This window comes from Pristiophorus japonicus, chromosome 4 (assembly GCF_044704955.1).
Source record: "Pristiophorus japonicus isolate sPriJap1 chromosome 4, sPriJap1.hap1, whole genome shotgun sequence".
NCBI lineage: Eukaryota > Metazoa > Chordata > Chondrichthyes > Pristiophoridae > Pristiophorus > Pristiophorus japonicus.
Window position 1 is genome coordinate 129,042,229 of NC_091980.1, and position 17,236 is coordinate 129,059,464.

Genomic DNA, 17,236 nt, shown 5'->3' on the forward strand with positions numbered 1-17,236 from the left:
TGTCCAACACTTATTTGCTTCTCAGCTAACATAGAAACATAGAAAATAGGTGCAGGAGTAGGCCATTCGACCCTTCTAGCCTGCACCGCCATTCAATGAGTTCATGGCTGAATATTCAACTTCAGTACCCCATTCCTGCTTTCTCGCCATACCCCTTGATCCCCCTAGTAGTAAGGACCTCATCTAACTCCTTTTTGAATATATTTAGTGAATTGGCCTCAACAACTTTCTGTGGTAGAGAATTCCACAGGTTCACCACTCTCTGGGTGAAGAAGTTCCTCCGCATCTCGGTCCTAAATGGCTTACCCCTTATCCTTAGACTGTGACCTCTGGTTCTGGACTTCCCCAACATTGGGAACATTCTTCCTGCATCTAACCTGTCTAACCCAGTCAGAATTTTAAATGTTTCTATGAGGTCCCCTCTCATTCTTCTGAACTCCAGTGAATACAACTTACCCAGAACCCCATATGAGGAACTTACTTGAGGGTCAGTGCTCCCAGTGGAGAGTTTGTGCAGATCCAGCAGACTCTGGTTGACATTCTTCTCCATCTGCAGAGCTCTCTGCATCACCTCCAGACCATTGCTCCACTTGTCCTGCTCAGGTTTCTGAAGAGGAAAGTCACAGTTCCTTCACAATGGATTAATTAAAAATAATTGAAGGAATTAGGGATGAAAAATGCAAAAATGAAAATCAGAATCTAGGATGCCATGAACCAATGTGTTAGAATATAGAATTAATGCATTAAGCCATCAACCACTGGAGTTAAATTTGATGAGATGAATAGCATCGATGTATTTAAGGGGAAGCTAAATAAGTACACGAGTGAAAAAGGGATAGAAGGAGGATATGTTGCTGGATAAAGCAAGTTGGGAGTAGATGTCTGCAGCCTGATCACCAGCATAGACCAGTGTCCAAATGGTTGGTTTATGGTGTAAATTGGAACCAACTGCTTTTGAATGTATTGGGAGCCATACAGAACACCTGTTTAAGCCAAACCTTGATGTCCGCCAAGATGATTCAGCCTCCACGCCGATTCTGGAATTCCATCAGTTTCTCAGCAGGCTCACGTTCCTCATGTGACTGCTCCTTGAAGAACTCAGCAAAGTGACGCAGGGCAACATCATCCAGGTCAAAGTAGAAGGACTGCGGAGGGATCAGAAGAGTATTGGGCATCACATGACAGATCCACTATTGTGGTTATTGTGCATAAAGCCTGTTATGTATTTAACCCCTTCTAACCTGTATTAGACCACCACCACCATCACACCTACCTGTTGGAATCCCAAGAGATCCAACATCCTTTGGGAGCATGGTGTATATAAGCAGGCCTACCATGAGGTACCTGCACTCTGGAGTCTTATAAAGGAGTTGACGTCACACTTGCTCATTGTACTCAGATTCATCCTTTATTTTGAATGTACCAGAACCAAACTCAATTTTGCTTCCTGCTAAAGGGGTCACAGTCTCCCTGTATTTCCATGTATAATGTTACACATGCTAGCACCAGCCTACTGGCTTCACTAATGTGGTAGAGTGGAAAACCCCCTAGCAATAGAGAAGCTGGCTAATGGAAAATCACAGGTTATTGGACCGCATCCTCTTGCCATAGGCAAGAAGGACATTTTTTTTTAAAATAAGTGCATGGCCTACTTGAAAGGATGGTGGAAGTAAATTAAATGGCAACAGTCAGAGACATAATACAGACCTTTTGCAGGGCTATGAAATGGAGCAGGGGAGAAGGACTAGTTGGATAGCTCCACCTAACAGCCAGCACTGGCCCAATGGCGACCTTCAGTGCTGTCTCATCCCATGGTTACCAATTCAGCTTGGATAGAACATGCTCAAAACTACAACCTTAATCAATTTTAAGTTTAGAAATTAGAAAGATTACTACTCACAGTACCACTTCAATCATGGTTTATTGACCCAGATCTATTCTGTACAGGCTAGCCAAGGGATACTACTGGAACGAGAAGCAAATCCCTTAAAGTAGGAGATCTAGTCACAGTGCACAATTCACATAGTACATCTGGCCCAAGTGTTACTGGCTACATTCATCCCATGGAACCAAAACTAAGCAGCATTCATTTGGCACCTTCAACACTAATCAAGGCATTTCAGCAGACAACCAGATACCACCCCTCAGAGTTTGAGGTCATCGGTGAAGGTCAAGGTGGAGAAGCAGAGGGGTTAGGGGAGAGTTCCAGAGTAGGGAGGGGAGAAATGGCTGAAGGTTTTATCACCAATAAAGCAAAGGGAGTTAGATTAAAGACAGAAGGGCAAAAACTGGTATGTAAAGCTGGAGTTCAAGAACATTAGGAACAGGAGTAGGCCATTCAGCCCCGCAAGCCTGTTCCACCATTCAATATGGTCAGATCTGCAGCTCAACTCCATTTATCCAGTAAGTAATTAGGAAAGCAAATGTTACATTGGACTCTAATTCCTTCATAACAGAAGCTAAGAGTAAAGAAGTCTTGCTACAATTATACAGGGCATTGGTGAGGATTACCTGGAGTATTGTATACAATTCTGGTCTCCTCACCAAACGAAGGAGATACTTGCCTTAGGAAGTAGAACAAAGGTTTACTAGACTGGTTCCTGGAATGAGGGGATTTCACTATGTCGAGAGATTCAGTAGACTAGGCGAGTATGCCACAGACTTTAGTAAAATGAGGTGCAAATCCAATTGAAACAGCATTCTTAAGGGGCTTTACAGGAATAATGCAGAGAAAATCTTAACCGGAACTGGGGAAATCTAGTACAGGGGGGTTACAGTCTGAGAATAAGGGGTTGGCCATTAAAGACTGAGAGGAGTTGAAATTTATTCACTCAGAGGGTGATGAATTTATGGAATTCTCTACCCCAGAGAGCTGAGGATGCCCAGTTGTTGAGTATATTCAAGACAGATTGATATACTTTGGGGAAATAAAGAAATTATAGGATATGGGGAGAGTGCAGAAGGTGGAATTGAGGGAGAAGTTCAGCCAAATGGCCTACTCCTATTGCTTATGTTCTAATCCCTTGATACCCTTACCCAACAAAAAACTTGCCCAAGCAACCACAGCCTTAGGTGGTTAGAATGTGGGAAGCAGGGAGAGAGAATATGTTCCAGACTTCCACCACACATGAAAAATTGCTTCTCAACTTCTCTCATAAATGGTCTATTTCTAATTTGAAGACTGAATCCCCTCATTACAAAAAGCAAGGTAAGGAAAGGCCATGGAGTGATTTAGAAATGAAGGTTAGGAATCCTGAATGCCATGCATTGAATGCAAAGTGTATTCCAAACAAACTTCAACAACAAGCTCACAAAGGCCCAGGAAAGAGTCATTAAGATTCACCAACTATGGCTCAGGTACTGCATGGAACATAAAGGCAGTTTGTTAAAGAATACACAAGGTGATTACTTCTATTATAGTATAACTTTAACAAATTAATTCACTGTGCATCAAGTGAGGGGTGGGCTGGATACAATACAGAATCTAGTAACTTCACATTGCACAGGTCCCATTGTGAAGTGCTCAGAAATACATGACTCACCATGGAGAGATAAACATAGGAGGAACAGAGCTCCATGTTGACCTGCTGGTTGACAGCAGCCTCACAGTCCTTGTGATAGTTCTGACACACTTGAGAAGCCATTCTAATTTGCTTTTCCAAAAATCTAAGACTTGTTGAAGCACAAAGCTAAAAGTTGGTTAACACCAAACTGCTGGATAATGCAGGGCGCGACAGCCTAGCTGTGAATGACATTCCTCAATACCCAATCACAAGTTGCAGCCTCTGTCAGAGCACCAATCAAGGAAAGGGAGGCGGGGCCATGACTCCCAGAGCCAGTCATGAACTTTGAAGAATGAACATCATTGGCTGACTCTTCTTTTTGCCGGTGGCAATTGTCAATTTAACTTCAAGTCTGGGCCCCCTTTTTAAAGGGGCACAACCAATAAAGACTGCAACAAAAGATGTGAAAGGAAACTTAACAAATTAACTTAAAATTCTATACCCGGGATGATGATGCACTCCAGCTCCTCCTCTCACGGAAGGCCGCAAGCGTGACGATGGACACCGCATGCTCCGTCTCCAGGGACACCCGGGCACGAACTTAGCCACGGAAGAGAGGCGGGCAGTCGGCCCGAACGACTACCTCGAACGCCTGCTGCCCGGCCCTGTTGCCGGCCCCCTTGCCCAGGTTAATTGAATCTTCCATTGTTTGCGAGTCAGTGCCTTTTTAATAGTTCTGTTCGGTTCAGTGGGTTGGTCATTTTCAGGTATGTGTGGATGCAACATTCAAAGGCAGACCAGTGAGTCTGCAAAGCAACCGACAGCGGGTCAGGTGACTGGACAGTGAGTGTGAGGAATGTGACAAGTGCAAGTGCTCAGATACTCCATCACTTCCAAGTTTAGTGAGCACCTGTACACACAGGAGCTAGAATGTGGTGCGGACTGTGGGATTTTGAGTTCTTGTTATGTTACCATGACATTTTACAAGCAATGGAATGGACTGCAGTCCAAAAAGAAAGAAAGACTTCTATCCAAATATCTCCTTGCACCTGGACTTCATTGTGGCAGCCTTGGGAACGCTTATCCTCTCAGGAAGAAGAAAGAATTACATTTGTACAGCTCTTTTCACAGCCTCAGGATGCCCCAAAGCTATTTACAGCTAATGAAGTACTTTTTGAAGTGTAGTCAGTGTTGTAATGTAGGAAATTACAACACTCTGTGCGGCAGACAATTTGTGCACAGCAAACTCCCGCAAACAGCAATGTGATAATGACCAGGTAAGCTGTTTTAGTTGAGGGATAAATATTGTCAAGGACAGCGGAGTGAATTACCTTGAGATCTTGAGAAATAGAAACCTGAGATCTTTTACTTCTACCGAAGCGAGCAGACAGTTTGCTGTTTCATCGGCATGACGGCACCTCCAACAGTACAGCACTCCCTCAGTACTGCTCCTCTGACAGTGCAACACTCCCTCAGTCATCATCATCATAGGCAGTCCCTCAAAATCAAGGAAGACTTGCTTCCAATCTAAAAGTGAGTTCTCAGATGACTGAACTGTCCAATACAGGAATTACAGTCTCTGTCACAGGTAGGACAGACAGTCGTTGGAGGAAAGGGTGGGTGGGACTGGTTTGCCGCACACTCCTTCCGCTGCCTGCGCTTGTTTTCTGCATGCTCTGGGCGATGAGACTCGAGGTGCTCAGCACCCACCCTGGATGCTCATCTTCCACTTAGGGCAGTCTTTGCCCAGGGACTCCCAGGTGTCGGTGGGAATGTTGCACTTTATCAAAGTGGCTTTGAGGGTGTCCTTGAAACATTTCCTCTGCCCACCTTCGGCTCGCTTGCAATGTAGGAGTTCCAAGTAGAGCGCTTCCTTTGGAAGTCTTGTGTCGGGCATGCGAACAATGTGGCCCGCAGAACAGAGCTGGTTGACTGTGGTCAGTGTTTCAATGCTGAGTATGTTGGCCTGATCGCGAACACTAACGTTGGTGCGTCTGTCCTCCCAGGGAATTTGCAAGATCTTGCACAGACATCGTTGGTGGTATTTCTCCAGCGATTTGAGTTGTCTACTGTATATGGTCCACGTCTCTGAGCCATACAGGAGGGCGGATATCACTACAGTCCTGTAGACTATAAGCTTGATGCCGGATTTGAGGGCATGATCTTCGAACACTCTCTTCCTCAGGCCGCTGAAGGCTGCACTGGCGGTGTTGAACCTCGTCATCAATTTTTGCCCTTGCCGATAATAGGTTCCCGAGGTATGGAAATTGGTCCACGTTGTCCAGGGCCACACCGTGGATCTTGATGCCTGGGGGGCAGTGCTGTCTGGTGGGGTCAGGTTGGTGGAGGACCTTTCTCATCTCTCTCATCTGGAAGGAGGAGAGCATGCTGGGAGATCTCAGACACGCAGTAATCGTGACCATCTTTAAAAAAGGGGACAAGTCCGACTGCGGCAACTACAGAGGAATCTCCCTGTTATCAACCACCGGGAAAGTCAGCGCTAGAATCCTCCTCAACCATCTTCTCGCTGTGGCTGAGGAGTTCCTCCCAGATTCACAGTGCAGATTCCATCCACTATGGGGTACAATGGACATGATCTTTATGGCGCGACAACTGCAAGAGAAATACAGGGAACAGCACCAACCCTTGTACATGGAGACCTTAGAAAGTCCTTTGACACTGTTAACCTTGAGGGACTTTGGAGCATCCTCCTCCGTTTCGGCTGCCCCCAAAAGTTTGTTGCCATACTCCGCCTGCTCCACGACAACATGCAAGCCGTGATCCTGACCAATGGATCCATCTTAGACCCAATCCACTTCCAGACCGGGGTCAATCAGGGCTGCGTCATTGCGCCAACCCTCTTCTCGATCTTCCTCGCTGCAATGCTGCACCTCACATTCAATAAGCTCCCTGCAGGAGTGGAACTAAACTATCGAACCATTGGAAAGCTGTTCAACCTTCATCGCCTCCAGAACAGATCCAAGACCATCCCATCCTCTGTCGTCGAACGACAGTACGCGGATGACGCTTGCGTCCGCGCAAATTCAGAGGATGAACTCCAAGTCATCGTCAACATCTTCACCGAGGCGTTTGAAAGCATGGGCCTTATACTAAACACATGTAAGACAAAGATCCTCCACCAACCTGACACCCTCAGTACTGCCCTCCGACAGTGCAGCCCACCCTCAGTACAGCCCCGCCGACAGAGCAGCACTCCCTCAGTGCTGCCCACCGACAGTGCAGCCCACCCTCAGTACTCCCTCTCCGACAGTGCAGTTTATCCCTCATTACTGCCCCACCGACAGTGTAGCACTCTCTCAGTACTGCCCCTCCGATAGCGCGGCGCTCCCTCAGTACTGTCTCTCCGACAATGTGGCGCTCCCTCAGTACTGCCCCTCTGACAGTGCGGCTCTCCCTCAGTAGTGCCCCTCTGACAGTGCAGCGCTCCCTCAGCACTACCTCAGTACTGTCTCTCCGACAATGGAGCACTCCCTCAGTACTGCACTGGGAGTGTCAGCCTGGAGTTGTGCTCAAATCTCTGGAGTGGGAATTGAACCCACGACCTTCGGACTCCGAAACGAGAGAGTGCGACCCACCGAGTCAATCTGACTGATTGATAAAACTAAAAGCTCTCAGTCACCTTGTCCATCAATATCTATCTCAATCATTTGTAAATTCTCCACGTTATCTTCCTCCACGATCCCCAGACTCAACCCCCATGTTGATGCCTTGTGGCCTAGAGCCATTTAGTTTCTATTCCCACTGTCGAATTCACTTCCCTTGTCTCATTCTCTTGCATTTCCCAAATTAAATGGAATTTTCCCACCCAGCAGCCCATGTATCTCGATATCTTTGTTTTTGTAGGTCTTCCTCTCCCCTATTATTAGATCCATGCAAGCTTTGAATGATGGGTAACTGTGTATGTGTGTTTTTTAATGTTTTAAATATCTGAGGAGACACCTTTTGCATGAGTGTATTCTGTCTACTTTACATGTACTACGGTAATTGTGCAGTACATTCTTACAGGGCTTGAGAGGATAGATACAGGGAGGATGTTTCCCCTGGCTGGGAGTCCAGAACAACGGGTCACAGTTTCAGAATAAGCAGTCAGCCATTTAGAACTGAGATGAGGAGAAACTTTTTCACTCAGAGGGTGGTGAATCTTTGGAATTCTCTACCCCAGAGAGCTTTGAATGCTGGGCCATTGAATACATTTAAGGTGGAGATAGACAGATTTTTGAACGACAGTGGAGGCAAGGGTTATGGGGAACAGGCAGGAAAGTGGAGTTGAGGCCAAGATCAGATCAGCTAAGATCTTATTGAATGGTGGAGCAGGCTCAAAAGGGCCAAATGGCCTACTCATGTTATTATGTAAACCTCTCTGCCTCCTTTAAGACACTAAAATGTACCTGTAGTCCCACTGCCTCATGTGGCTGAACACACATGAACATTTTCAGCATTTCCGCATTGCAATGCAAGTTTGAAATGCATGGATAGAATTTTCAAGATAAACTTTAAATTGAAATTAAATCTTCAACATGTCTGAATTTTTATCTAGATTGATATTGTGCAATGAGAAGAGGTTGTGCGGGGTCCTTTAGGGAAGAGTGACCATAACATGATTGAAATCTTCATGAAGATGGAAAGTGAAGTAGTCCAATACAAAATGAGGGTCCTATATCTAAACAAAGGAAACTACGAAGGTATGAGGAATGAATTGGTGATGATAGATTAGTAAGATTAATTAGAAGTCATGATGGTGGATAGTCAATGGTTAACAGTAAAGGAACGAATGCATGAATTGCAACAGTTATACATTCCTTTCTGGCGCAAATACACAAAAGGAAAAGTGGCCCAACTATGGCTTACAAAAGAAATTAAGGATAGTATTAGATTGAAAGAGGAGTCATACAAAGTTGCCAGAAAAAGTCGCAAGCCTAAGGATTCGGAGCAGTTTATAATTCAGCAAAAAAGGACCAAGAGATTGATTAAGAGGAAGAAAATAGAGTACGAGAGTAAACTTGCAAGGGACATAAAATCCGACGGCAAAAGTTTCGACAAGTACGTAAAAAGAAAAAGATTAGTGAAGACAAATATAGGTCCTTTACAGTCACATATGTGAGAATTTATAAAGGGGAACAAGGAAATGGCATAACAATTAAATAAAGACTTTGGTTCTGTTTTCTATTCACGGAAGAGGACACAAATAACGTCCAAGAAATGCTCGCGAACCAAGGGTCTAGTAAGCAAGAGAAACTAAAGGAAATTATTAATTTTTTTAAAAAGTGCTGGTGAAACTAATGGGACTGAAAGCCAATAAATCCCCAAGGCCTGATAATCTGCATCCCATAGTATAAAAGCAGTAGCCATGGAAATAGTGGATGCATTGGTTATCATCTTCCAAATATATAGATTATGGAACAGTTCCTGCAGATTGGAGGAAAGCAATTGTAACCCCACTATTTAAAAAAGGAAGAGAGAAAACAGGGAACTACAGACTGGTTAACCTAATATCAGTAGTAGGGAAAATGCTAGAATCTATTATAAAGGATGTTATAACGGGACACAGAAAATATCAACAGACTTAGACAAAGTCAGCATGGATTTATGAAAGGAAAATAGTGTTTGACAATGCTACTGCAGTTTTTTGAGGATGTAACTGATAGAATAGATAAGGGAGAACCAGTGGATGTAGTGTATTTGGATTTTCAGAAGGCCTTTGATAAAGTCCCTCATAAGAGGTTAGTGTGCATAATTGAAGCACACAGAATTGTGGCCAATATACTGGCATGGATTGAAAATTGGTTAATTGATAGGAAACAGAGAGCAAGAATAAACAGGTCTTTTTCTGGGAGGCTGGCAGTGACTCGTGTGATAGAACAAGGATCAGTGCTTGGGCCCCAGCTATTCTATATAAATAGATGGTTTGGTTGAGGAAACAGTGTAATATTTCCAAGTTCAGGAGCAAGGAAGTCTTACTACAGTTATGCAGGGCCTTGGGGAGACCAGACCTGAGAGTATTGCATGCAGTTGGTCTACTTAATTAGAAAAGGGTACACTTGAATTAGCAGACATGCAGCAAGTGTTCACCAGACTGCTTCCTGGGCTGGCAGGACTGTCGTATGAAGAAAGATTGGGTCGATTAGACCTGTATTTACTAGCGTTTAAGAAGAAGAGAGGAGATCGGATCTAATTGAAATGTACAAAATTCTGACTGGGCTGGATAGCCTGGATGTGGGGAAAGCATGTTTCCCTTGGCTGGAAATTTTAGAACAAGTAGGCACAGGCTTAGGATACAGTGTAGGAAATTTAGGACTGATGAGAAAGTTGTTCAGAGGGTGGTGAAGCTGTTGAATGTGTGACCACAGACAGCAGTGGAACCCAAGTCACTGAATATATTTTAAAAAAAGGAGATAGATAGATTTCTTGGGATAAAAGACATCGAGAGGTAGGGGGAGAAAGCAAGAATACAGTGTTGAAATAGATCAGCTGTGATATTGAATGAGTGCAGGCTCAAAAAAGCCAAATGGCCTGCTACTGCACCCATGAATACACATGTCACAATATTGAAATTATCCCAGCAAAAAAAAAAAATTATAGGACTGCTCCTACTGGCAGAAGAACCACAGCTGACCTGAGGAAACACTTTTATGCAGTGAGTGGTTATAATCTGGACTGCACTGCCTGAGAAGGGGGGGGGGCGGGGGGGAGGGGGTGGAGGCAGGTTCAATCATGGCTTTCAAAAAGGGAATTGGATAAGTACCCGAGGGAAAATATTTTGCAGGGCTAGGGGAGCAGGCTGAAGTGCTCTTGGAGAGCAGTCAGGTGCTCAACTGCCCAGGAGGCCAATCATTCTATGACCAAATCTTAGTGCAATACTTGCTGTAACCAAGTTATGGTAACTGAAAAAGCAGCAACCACAAACTTGCAAGGAGACAAAACCCAGTCCAGTATTGAACAGTTTATTTACAGTTCATTACATTTCACAGAGCCCAGGTCTCAGCCTGTACAGTCACAAGCCATCATTCTCTGTAGGAATGAGTCTCACACACACAGACAATTATATAAACGCAAACTTTAATCACTATCCCCCAGGGTGTGCTTGTCAAACAAGTACTCTCCCAGGCCATTCTCAGGGGCTCCCAGTCTCTTCAGGTTGGTGATGTGATCTCCAAGCTTCTTGATCATCTTCACTTGTTCATCCAAGTAGTGGGTCTCCAGGAAGTCACACAACTGAAAGAGGAAACTAGTTATGTACAGTAGCAGATATCAAGGAGCATTACAGCTTATCCTCAAGTTTGGATTTTAATCCTCTTGGACTGGAAGATAGTTAAGTGATGCAATTGAAATCAATGGAATTACTGCATTATTTAGATGAAAACTTGCTGTACAAAAAGGTGCAGGATCAGACACATTTACAATATCTACCCCCATAAAAATAGACCCAACAAAGTTATTGGGCATGGAGATCTTAAATTATGTCCAAGGACAGTAACTTGCCAAAGGCCCACATTAAAAGCATTAGGAACTTACATGAGGGTCAGTACACTCAGTGGCAAGCTTGTGTAGATCCAGCAGAGTCTGGTTCACATTCTTCTCCATCTGCAGAGCTCTCTGCATTGCCTCCAGACCATTGCTCCACTCATCCTGCTCTGGTTTCTGAAGAGGAAATTCTGATGTGTTTATTTAATCCATTTTGTAAGTGAACAAGTATTTATTACAGTTTAGATGCTCTGATAACAACTACAAGGCAACATATTGTACTTCAAATGTAGTGACCTTCGTCCATTTAATGAAACTCCAGAGTGAGGATCACACATGGTGGCCTGCCTTTTATACTGGGCCTGGAACACCTGTACATATCTCCCACTGCAGTGCAATCTGGTGGCACACCTTCGTGACCATACAGCTGGTGCACACATTTCCCATAGTAGTGCCATCTGGTGGCACATATGCAATAGTACAAGCAGTAAACAGGTTTGGATAAATGACAGTAGTGAAGGAGTTAGGGATGAAAAAATGCAATCTGAAATCCAAGATACTGTGACCCAATGTGTTTGAATATAGAATTACTGCATTAAGCAATTAACCACTGGAGTCAAATTGATCAGTTGAAGAACAGATGTATTTAAGGGGAAGCTAAATAAGTACATGAGGGAAAAAGGAATAGGTGGTTATGTTTCTGGATAAAGCAAGGTGGGAGGACGATGTCTGGAGCCTGATCACCAGCATAGACTAGTTTGTCCAAATGGCTGGTTTCTGTGCTGTAAATTGGAACCAACTGCTTTAGAATGTATTGGGAACAATCAGTCTAAGGGGAGCCAGACAGAAAGCCACTCGTTTATGGAGCCAAACCTTGATGTCTGCCAAGATAATCCGGCCTCCACGTCGATTCTGGAATTCCATCAGTTTCTCAGCATGCTCACGTTCCTCATGTGACTGCTTCTTGAAGAACTCAGCAAAGTGACGCAGGGCAACATCATCCCGGTCAAAGTAGAAGGACTGCAGAGCGATCAGAGGAGTAGTTGTTTATTGCATAGCAGAACCATCATGAGCATTTTACATAAAGCCACGCCCATTGCTCTTGCTTTTAAGGGCTCAGTTTCATTGAACTTTTATATAGTTATGGAAACTAGCCCCTATATAACTAACCTGGTAAAGATAGTGGATAATCTTACCTCCAGCAAAAGGGAAACTGGCAAATGGAAACTGAGTGATTTGCAAAGATTTGCAGGGCTATGGGAACAGAGAGTGGATGAGTTGTATCGCTCCACCAAACATGTCAGTCCACCAACGATGGACTGAATGACCTCCTGTGCTGCATCATTCCATGGTCACCAATTCAGCTTTGATAAATTAGAATCTTAATCTTAACACCCAATATTCTTTGTAGCACTCAAAATTAGTGAAGGAATTCTATCAAGATTTATACCCTGGTTACCAGTAGCACACTAATAATCATTGTTTATTGACACAGATCTAGTGTGTGCAGGCTAGTTGAGGGGCAGTATTGGAACTCCAAACAACCCCCTTAAAAGTAAAGATCTAGTCACAGTGCAGAATTCATGTCATACAAAAGAGAAAAAACTAGCTGAGTTTTACTAGCTACAGTTATGCCAAAGAATTAAAACTACCACAAGCAGCATGAATTTAGCACCATCAAAACATTTGAGAATCAGATGGCACAGAATAAAAGCTATGAGAACCCCTCAGAATTTGAGGAGCTTGGTGAAGTTCACAGGGTAGGAAAGCAGAGGGGTTAAGGGAGAGGCCACAGAGTACAGACAATTTATGAAGTCTTTACCACCAATAAAGCAAAGAAAGTTAGAGGAAAGACAGAAAGATACAAACTTGTATTTAAAATTAAGAGGTTCAAAACACTTGGGAAGCAGAAACATTTGTAACACTTGCTTCCCAACCTCCCCCTGTGGAGGGGAGGGATGGCTGGGAAAGAAAGTGTTTCAGATTTCCATCACACTGGTGGGAAAAAAAAACTTCCTGACTTCCCTCCTAAATAGAGGAGCTGTATTTTTATGACATCACCCATTGAACCAGCAATATAAGAAAAGTCCATGCAGTGATTTAGAATGAGGAGACAAATTCTGAATTCTGAATTCCTCACATTGAGTGTAGAATGCATTACAAATAAACTTCAAGCTCAAGAGCGCAGGAAAGAGAGTCATTAAGATTCAATATCAGAATATGGTACAGCTGCTGCAAGAAACAGACAATTTGTTAATGAGTACACAGGAAGATAAATTATATCATATTGTAGCTTTAAAAATTAATTCACTGCATAGATTGCAACAAGGGGGGAGGGGGGGGGAGTGGAGGAGGAGGGGCAGCAGAAAGAAATAGGTGGGCTGTGTACAGCACAGGATTTCATAAATTCACATTACATAGTCACCATTGTGAAGTAGCAAAAAACACAAAACTCACCATAGAGAGATAAACATAGGAGGAATAGAGCTCCATGTTGATCTGCTTGTTAACAGCATCCTCACAGTCCTGATGGTAGTTCTGACGCAGTTGAGAAGCCATCTGACTATTTTATTTTCTGAAGTAGAAACTTTGTAGATGTAAGAAGGTAACATTTATTCAATCTCAAACTCCTGTATTAATACTGAGGGATAATCCAGGGTGTGGCAGTCATGCTGATGAGTGACAGTCATCAATACCCAATCAGAAGTTGCAGCCTCTCAGAGCACCAATCAAGTAAAGAAGGAGGTAAGATGGACTCCCAGGGCCAGTCACATCTTTGAAGAATGAGCACCATTGGCTGACAACTTAATGAGTATCTCAATTGTCCGAACTTTCCACAAACACAGTTCAAATATCCAGAGTCACAGGTTTAATTGGATCCTCTACTCTTTGAGCTAATTAATTGGAATTATTAAATCAGCTATCGGAAACACTTAAACCATAAGTGCCCCTTTATAAGGGGGAATAAACTGTAAGATCCACATTATGTCAAAACTAACATAAAAACTTTTCAATGTTACATTATTTCCTTGTATCCACGCTGCACTCCAGTCCCTCTGGTGCCCACCGGTCACGGAAAGCCTCAAGCATACCGGCAGACACCGCGTGCTCCCTCTCCAGGGACACACTGATACGGATATAGCCGCAGAAGAGAGGCAGGCAGACGGAGAGAAAACCCCATCGACCGTGCTCTGCCTGGACCAGTTAATGGCCACCTTGAAAGATTCATTGAATCCTCTGTTGTTTGCGAGTGAGTGTCTTTTTAATAGTTCTGGATTGTTCAGTGGTTTGGTCATTTGCAGGTATCTGCGGATTTGAAGCAACATCCAAACAACTCATTGGATATTTGTCGATAGACTATGTTTAGAAATAGAGACAGAGAAGTCGAGGAAGGGAAGTGAAGTGACAGAGATGGACCATGTGAAGGTGAGTGAACGGTAGAAATTGTAAACATAGTGAATTAAATTTTCCAGTTTGTTGTGAGAGCAGGAAACAGCACCGATGTTATTCATGTGCTGGGAAAAGAGGTGAGGGACGGGCCATGGTGGAATTTTAATACAAGGATAAGAATCTTGAATTTGAGGCGCTGTCAGACCGGGAGCCAATGGTGGTCCACAAACACAGGGGTCATGGGTGAATGGGGCTAGGTGTGTGTTAGGATACGGGCAGCAGAGTTTTGGACAAGCTTAAATTTATGGAGCAAGTAAGGCTCGTAGGAGAGCATTGAAGTAGTCAATTCTAGAGATAAAAAGGCACAGATGAGGGTCAACTATTAGCTCAGTTCTGAGCTCAGAGCGAGAATGGTGACAGATTAGGAAAAGGGAAGGTGCAACGAGACCTGGGTGTCATGGTACATCAGTCATTGAAGGTTGGCATGCAGGTACAGCAGGCGGTTAAGAAAGCAAATGGCATGTTGGCCTTCATAGCGAGGGGATTTGAATACAGGGGCAGGGAGGTGTTGCTACAGTTGTACAGGGCCTTGGTGAGGCCACACCTGGAGTATTGTGTACAGTTTTGGTCTCCTAACTTGAGGAAGGACATTCTTGCTATTGAGGGAGTGCAGCGAAGGTTCACCAGACTGATTCCCGGGATGGCGGGACTGACCTATCAAGAAAGATTGGATCAATTGGGCTTGTATTCACTGGAGTTCAGAAGAATGAGAGGGGACCTCATAGAAACGTTTAAAATTCTGACGGGTTTAGACAGGTTAGATGCAGAAAGAATGTTCCCAATGTTGGGGAAGTCCAGAACCAGGGGTCACAGTCTGAGGATAAGGGGTAAGCCATTTAGGACCGAGATGAGGAGAAACTTCTTCACCCAGAGAGTGGTGAACCTGTGGAATTCTCTACCACAGAAAGTAGTTGAGGCCAATTCACTAAATATATTCAAAAGGGAGTTAGATGAAGTCCTTACTACTCGGGGGATCAAGGGTTATGGCGAGAAAGCAGGAAGGGGGTACTGAAGTTTCATGTTCAGCCATGAACTCATTGAATGGCGGTGCAGGCTAGAAGGGCTGAATGGCCTGCTCCTGCACCTATTTTCTATGTTTCTATGTTTCTATGAATGCCTGCAGCTGAAACACATCCCTGTGCAGCATGTTAAATTTATATAGTACCTTGGCTAGACAACACTTGGAGTATTGTGCACAGTTCTGATCTCCATAGAATTAATAATCTAAGAGACTTCAAATGAAATTTCCTTACTCAGTGTTTAGAATGTTTAACTCGTCATCGAAAGGAATAGATGAGGCCAAACGCACAGATGCGTTTAAGGGGAAACTGGATAAACACGTGAGGGAGCACGGATTGGAAGGATATGCTGATACGATTAAATGAAGTTGGGAACAGGCTCAGTGTGTGAAGTCAAGTCCTCTCTGTACTTCGCTCTCAATTGAAAGAATATTAAGTCGATCTTGTCCCATCCTTGATTCGTTTTACGTTCGAGAAGGACCGCTCACCACTGCAATTTGCCAGGCTGAATGGCCTTTTTCTGTGCTGTAAATTCTATGTAGTTCTTAAAACATGGGCACCTGTAAAGTTTTTCACGTCGATTGACCTGAAGAATTTGTTTTGTCTGAAACATGAAGCCGTCAAATTCATCAGCACGCAAACCGAACCTGACTTGCAGAATTGTGAGTCATCAACGTATGAATTGTGGTGACATCGATACTCCAAAAGTGCCATTGAGAGATGCAAAGAGTACGGTAACATAGTGGTTATGTTACTGGATGAGTAATTCATAGGCCTGGACGAATGATCCAAAGTCCCACCACGGCAGCTGGGGAATTTAATTTCAGTAAATTAAATTAAAATCTGGAATAAAAAGCTAGTATCAGTAATGTTGCCCAGGGAGCTATCGGATTGTCGTAAAAACCCATCTGCTTCACTAATGTCCTGAGGGAAGGAAATATGCAGTCCTTACCTGGTCTGGCCTGTATGCGACTTCAAACCCACAGCAATGTGGTTGAGTCTTAACTGCCCTCCGAAATGGCCTAGCAAGTCAGTCAGTTATAACAAACCGCTACGAGAAACATTAAGAACAAAACAGGACAGACCACCCGGCATCGACCTCGGCACTGACCTCTGACATGACAATGGTACACCCAGCCCAGTCAATAATGCAAAGTCCTCCTCACTAACATCTGGAATCTTGTGGCAAACTGGGGAGAGCTGCCCCACAGGTTAGTCAAGCAACAACCCGACATAGTCATAATCACAGAATCATACCTTCCAGCCAATATCCCAGACTCCTCCATCACCATCCCTGCGTATGTCCTGTCCCACCGGAATGGCAGACCCACCAGAGGTGGTGACACAGTGGTATACAGTCGGGAGGGAGTAGAGGTTGGTGTCCTCAACATTAATTATGGACCCGATCAAGTCCCATGGGTTCAGTTCAAGCTTGGGCATGGAAACCTCCTGCTGATTACCACCTACCACCCTCCCTCAGCTGATGAATCAGTACTCCTCCATGTCGAAGGCCACTTGGAAGAAGCACTCATAGTAGCAATGGACTTCAATGTCAATGACCAAGGGTGGTTCGGTAGCACTGACCAAGCGGGCTGAGTCCTGAAGAAAATAGCTACCAGATTGGGCTTGTGACTGATGGTGAGAGAACCAACATAAGGGAAAATCCTGCTTGACCACATCCTTACCAATCTACGAGCCATAGATTCATCTGTCCATAACAGCATTGATAGCAGTGACCACCATACAATCCTTTTGAGGCGAAGTCTTGTCTTCACACTGAGG

The 17,236-nt window shown here is 44.1% G+C and overlaps 1 protein-coding gene and 1 pseudogene across 1 annotated transcript; both read right to left on the minus strand.

The window, feature by feature from the left end:
• LOC139262525 (ferritin heavy chain B-like) overlaps positions 1–3,644 on the minus strand; it is a 29,293-nt pseudogene extending 25,649 nt beyond the window's left edge.
• Positions 3,645–10,580: 6,936 nt separating this feature from the next.
• Positions 10,581–13,544, minus strand: LOC139262190 (ferritin heavy chain-like). The gene is made up of 4 exons (XM_070877335.1): positions 13,443–13,544; positions 11,859–12,005; positions 11,037–11,162; positions 10,581–10,736 (listed from the first exon to the last, which is right to left on the minus strand). The coding sequence occupies exons 1-4, from the start codon at positions 13,542–13,544 to the stop codon at positions 10,581–10,583; spliced, it is 531 nt and encodes a 176-aa protein (XP_070733436.1).
• Between the last annotated feature and the right edge of the window lie 3,692 nt (positions 13,545–17,236).

Bases quoted from the DNA above. Each gene is read 5' to 3' on its own strand.
- LOC139262190 (XM_070877335.1), bottom strand. From the start codon at position 13,544: ATGGCTTCTCAACTGCGTCAGAACTACCATCAGGACTGTGAGGATGCT. The intron at 11,163-11,858 runs GTTTGGCTCCAT...TTTCCTCTTCAG, and splicing joins TTATCTTGGCAGACATCAAG to AAACCAGAGCAGGATGAGTG. The intron at 10,737-11,036 runs GTAAGTTCCTAA...TTCCTCTTTCAG, and splicing joins CTGAGTGTACTGACCCTCAT to TTGTGTGACTTCCTGGAGAC.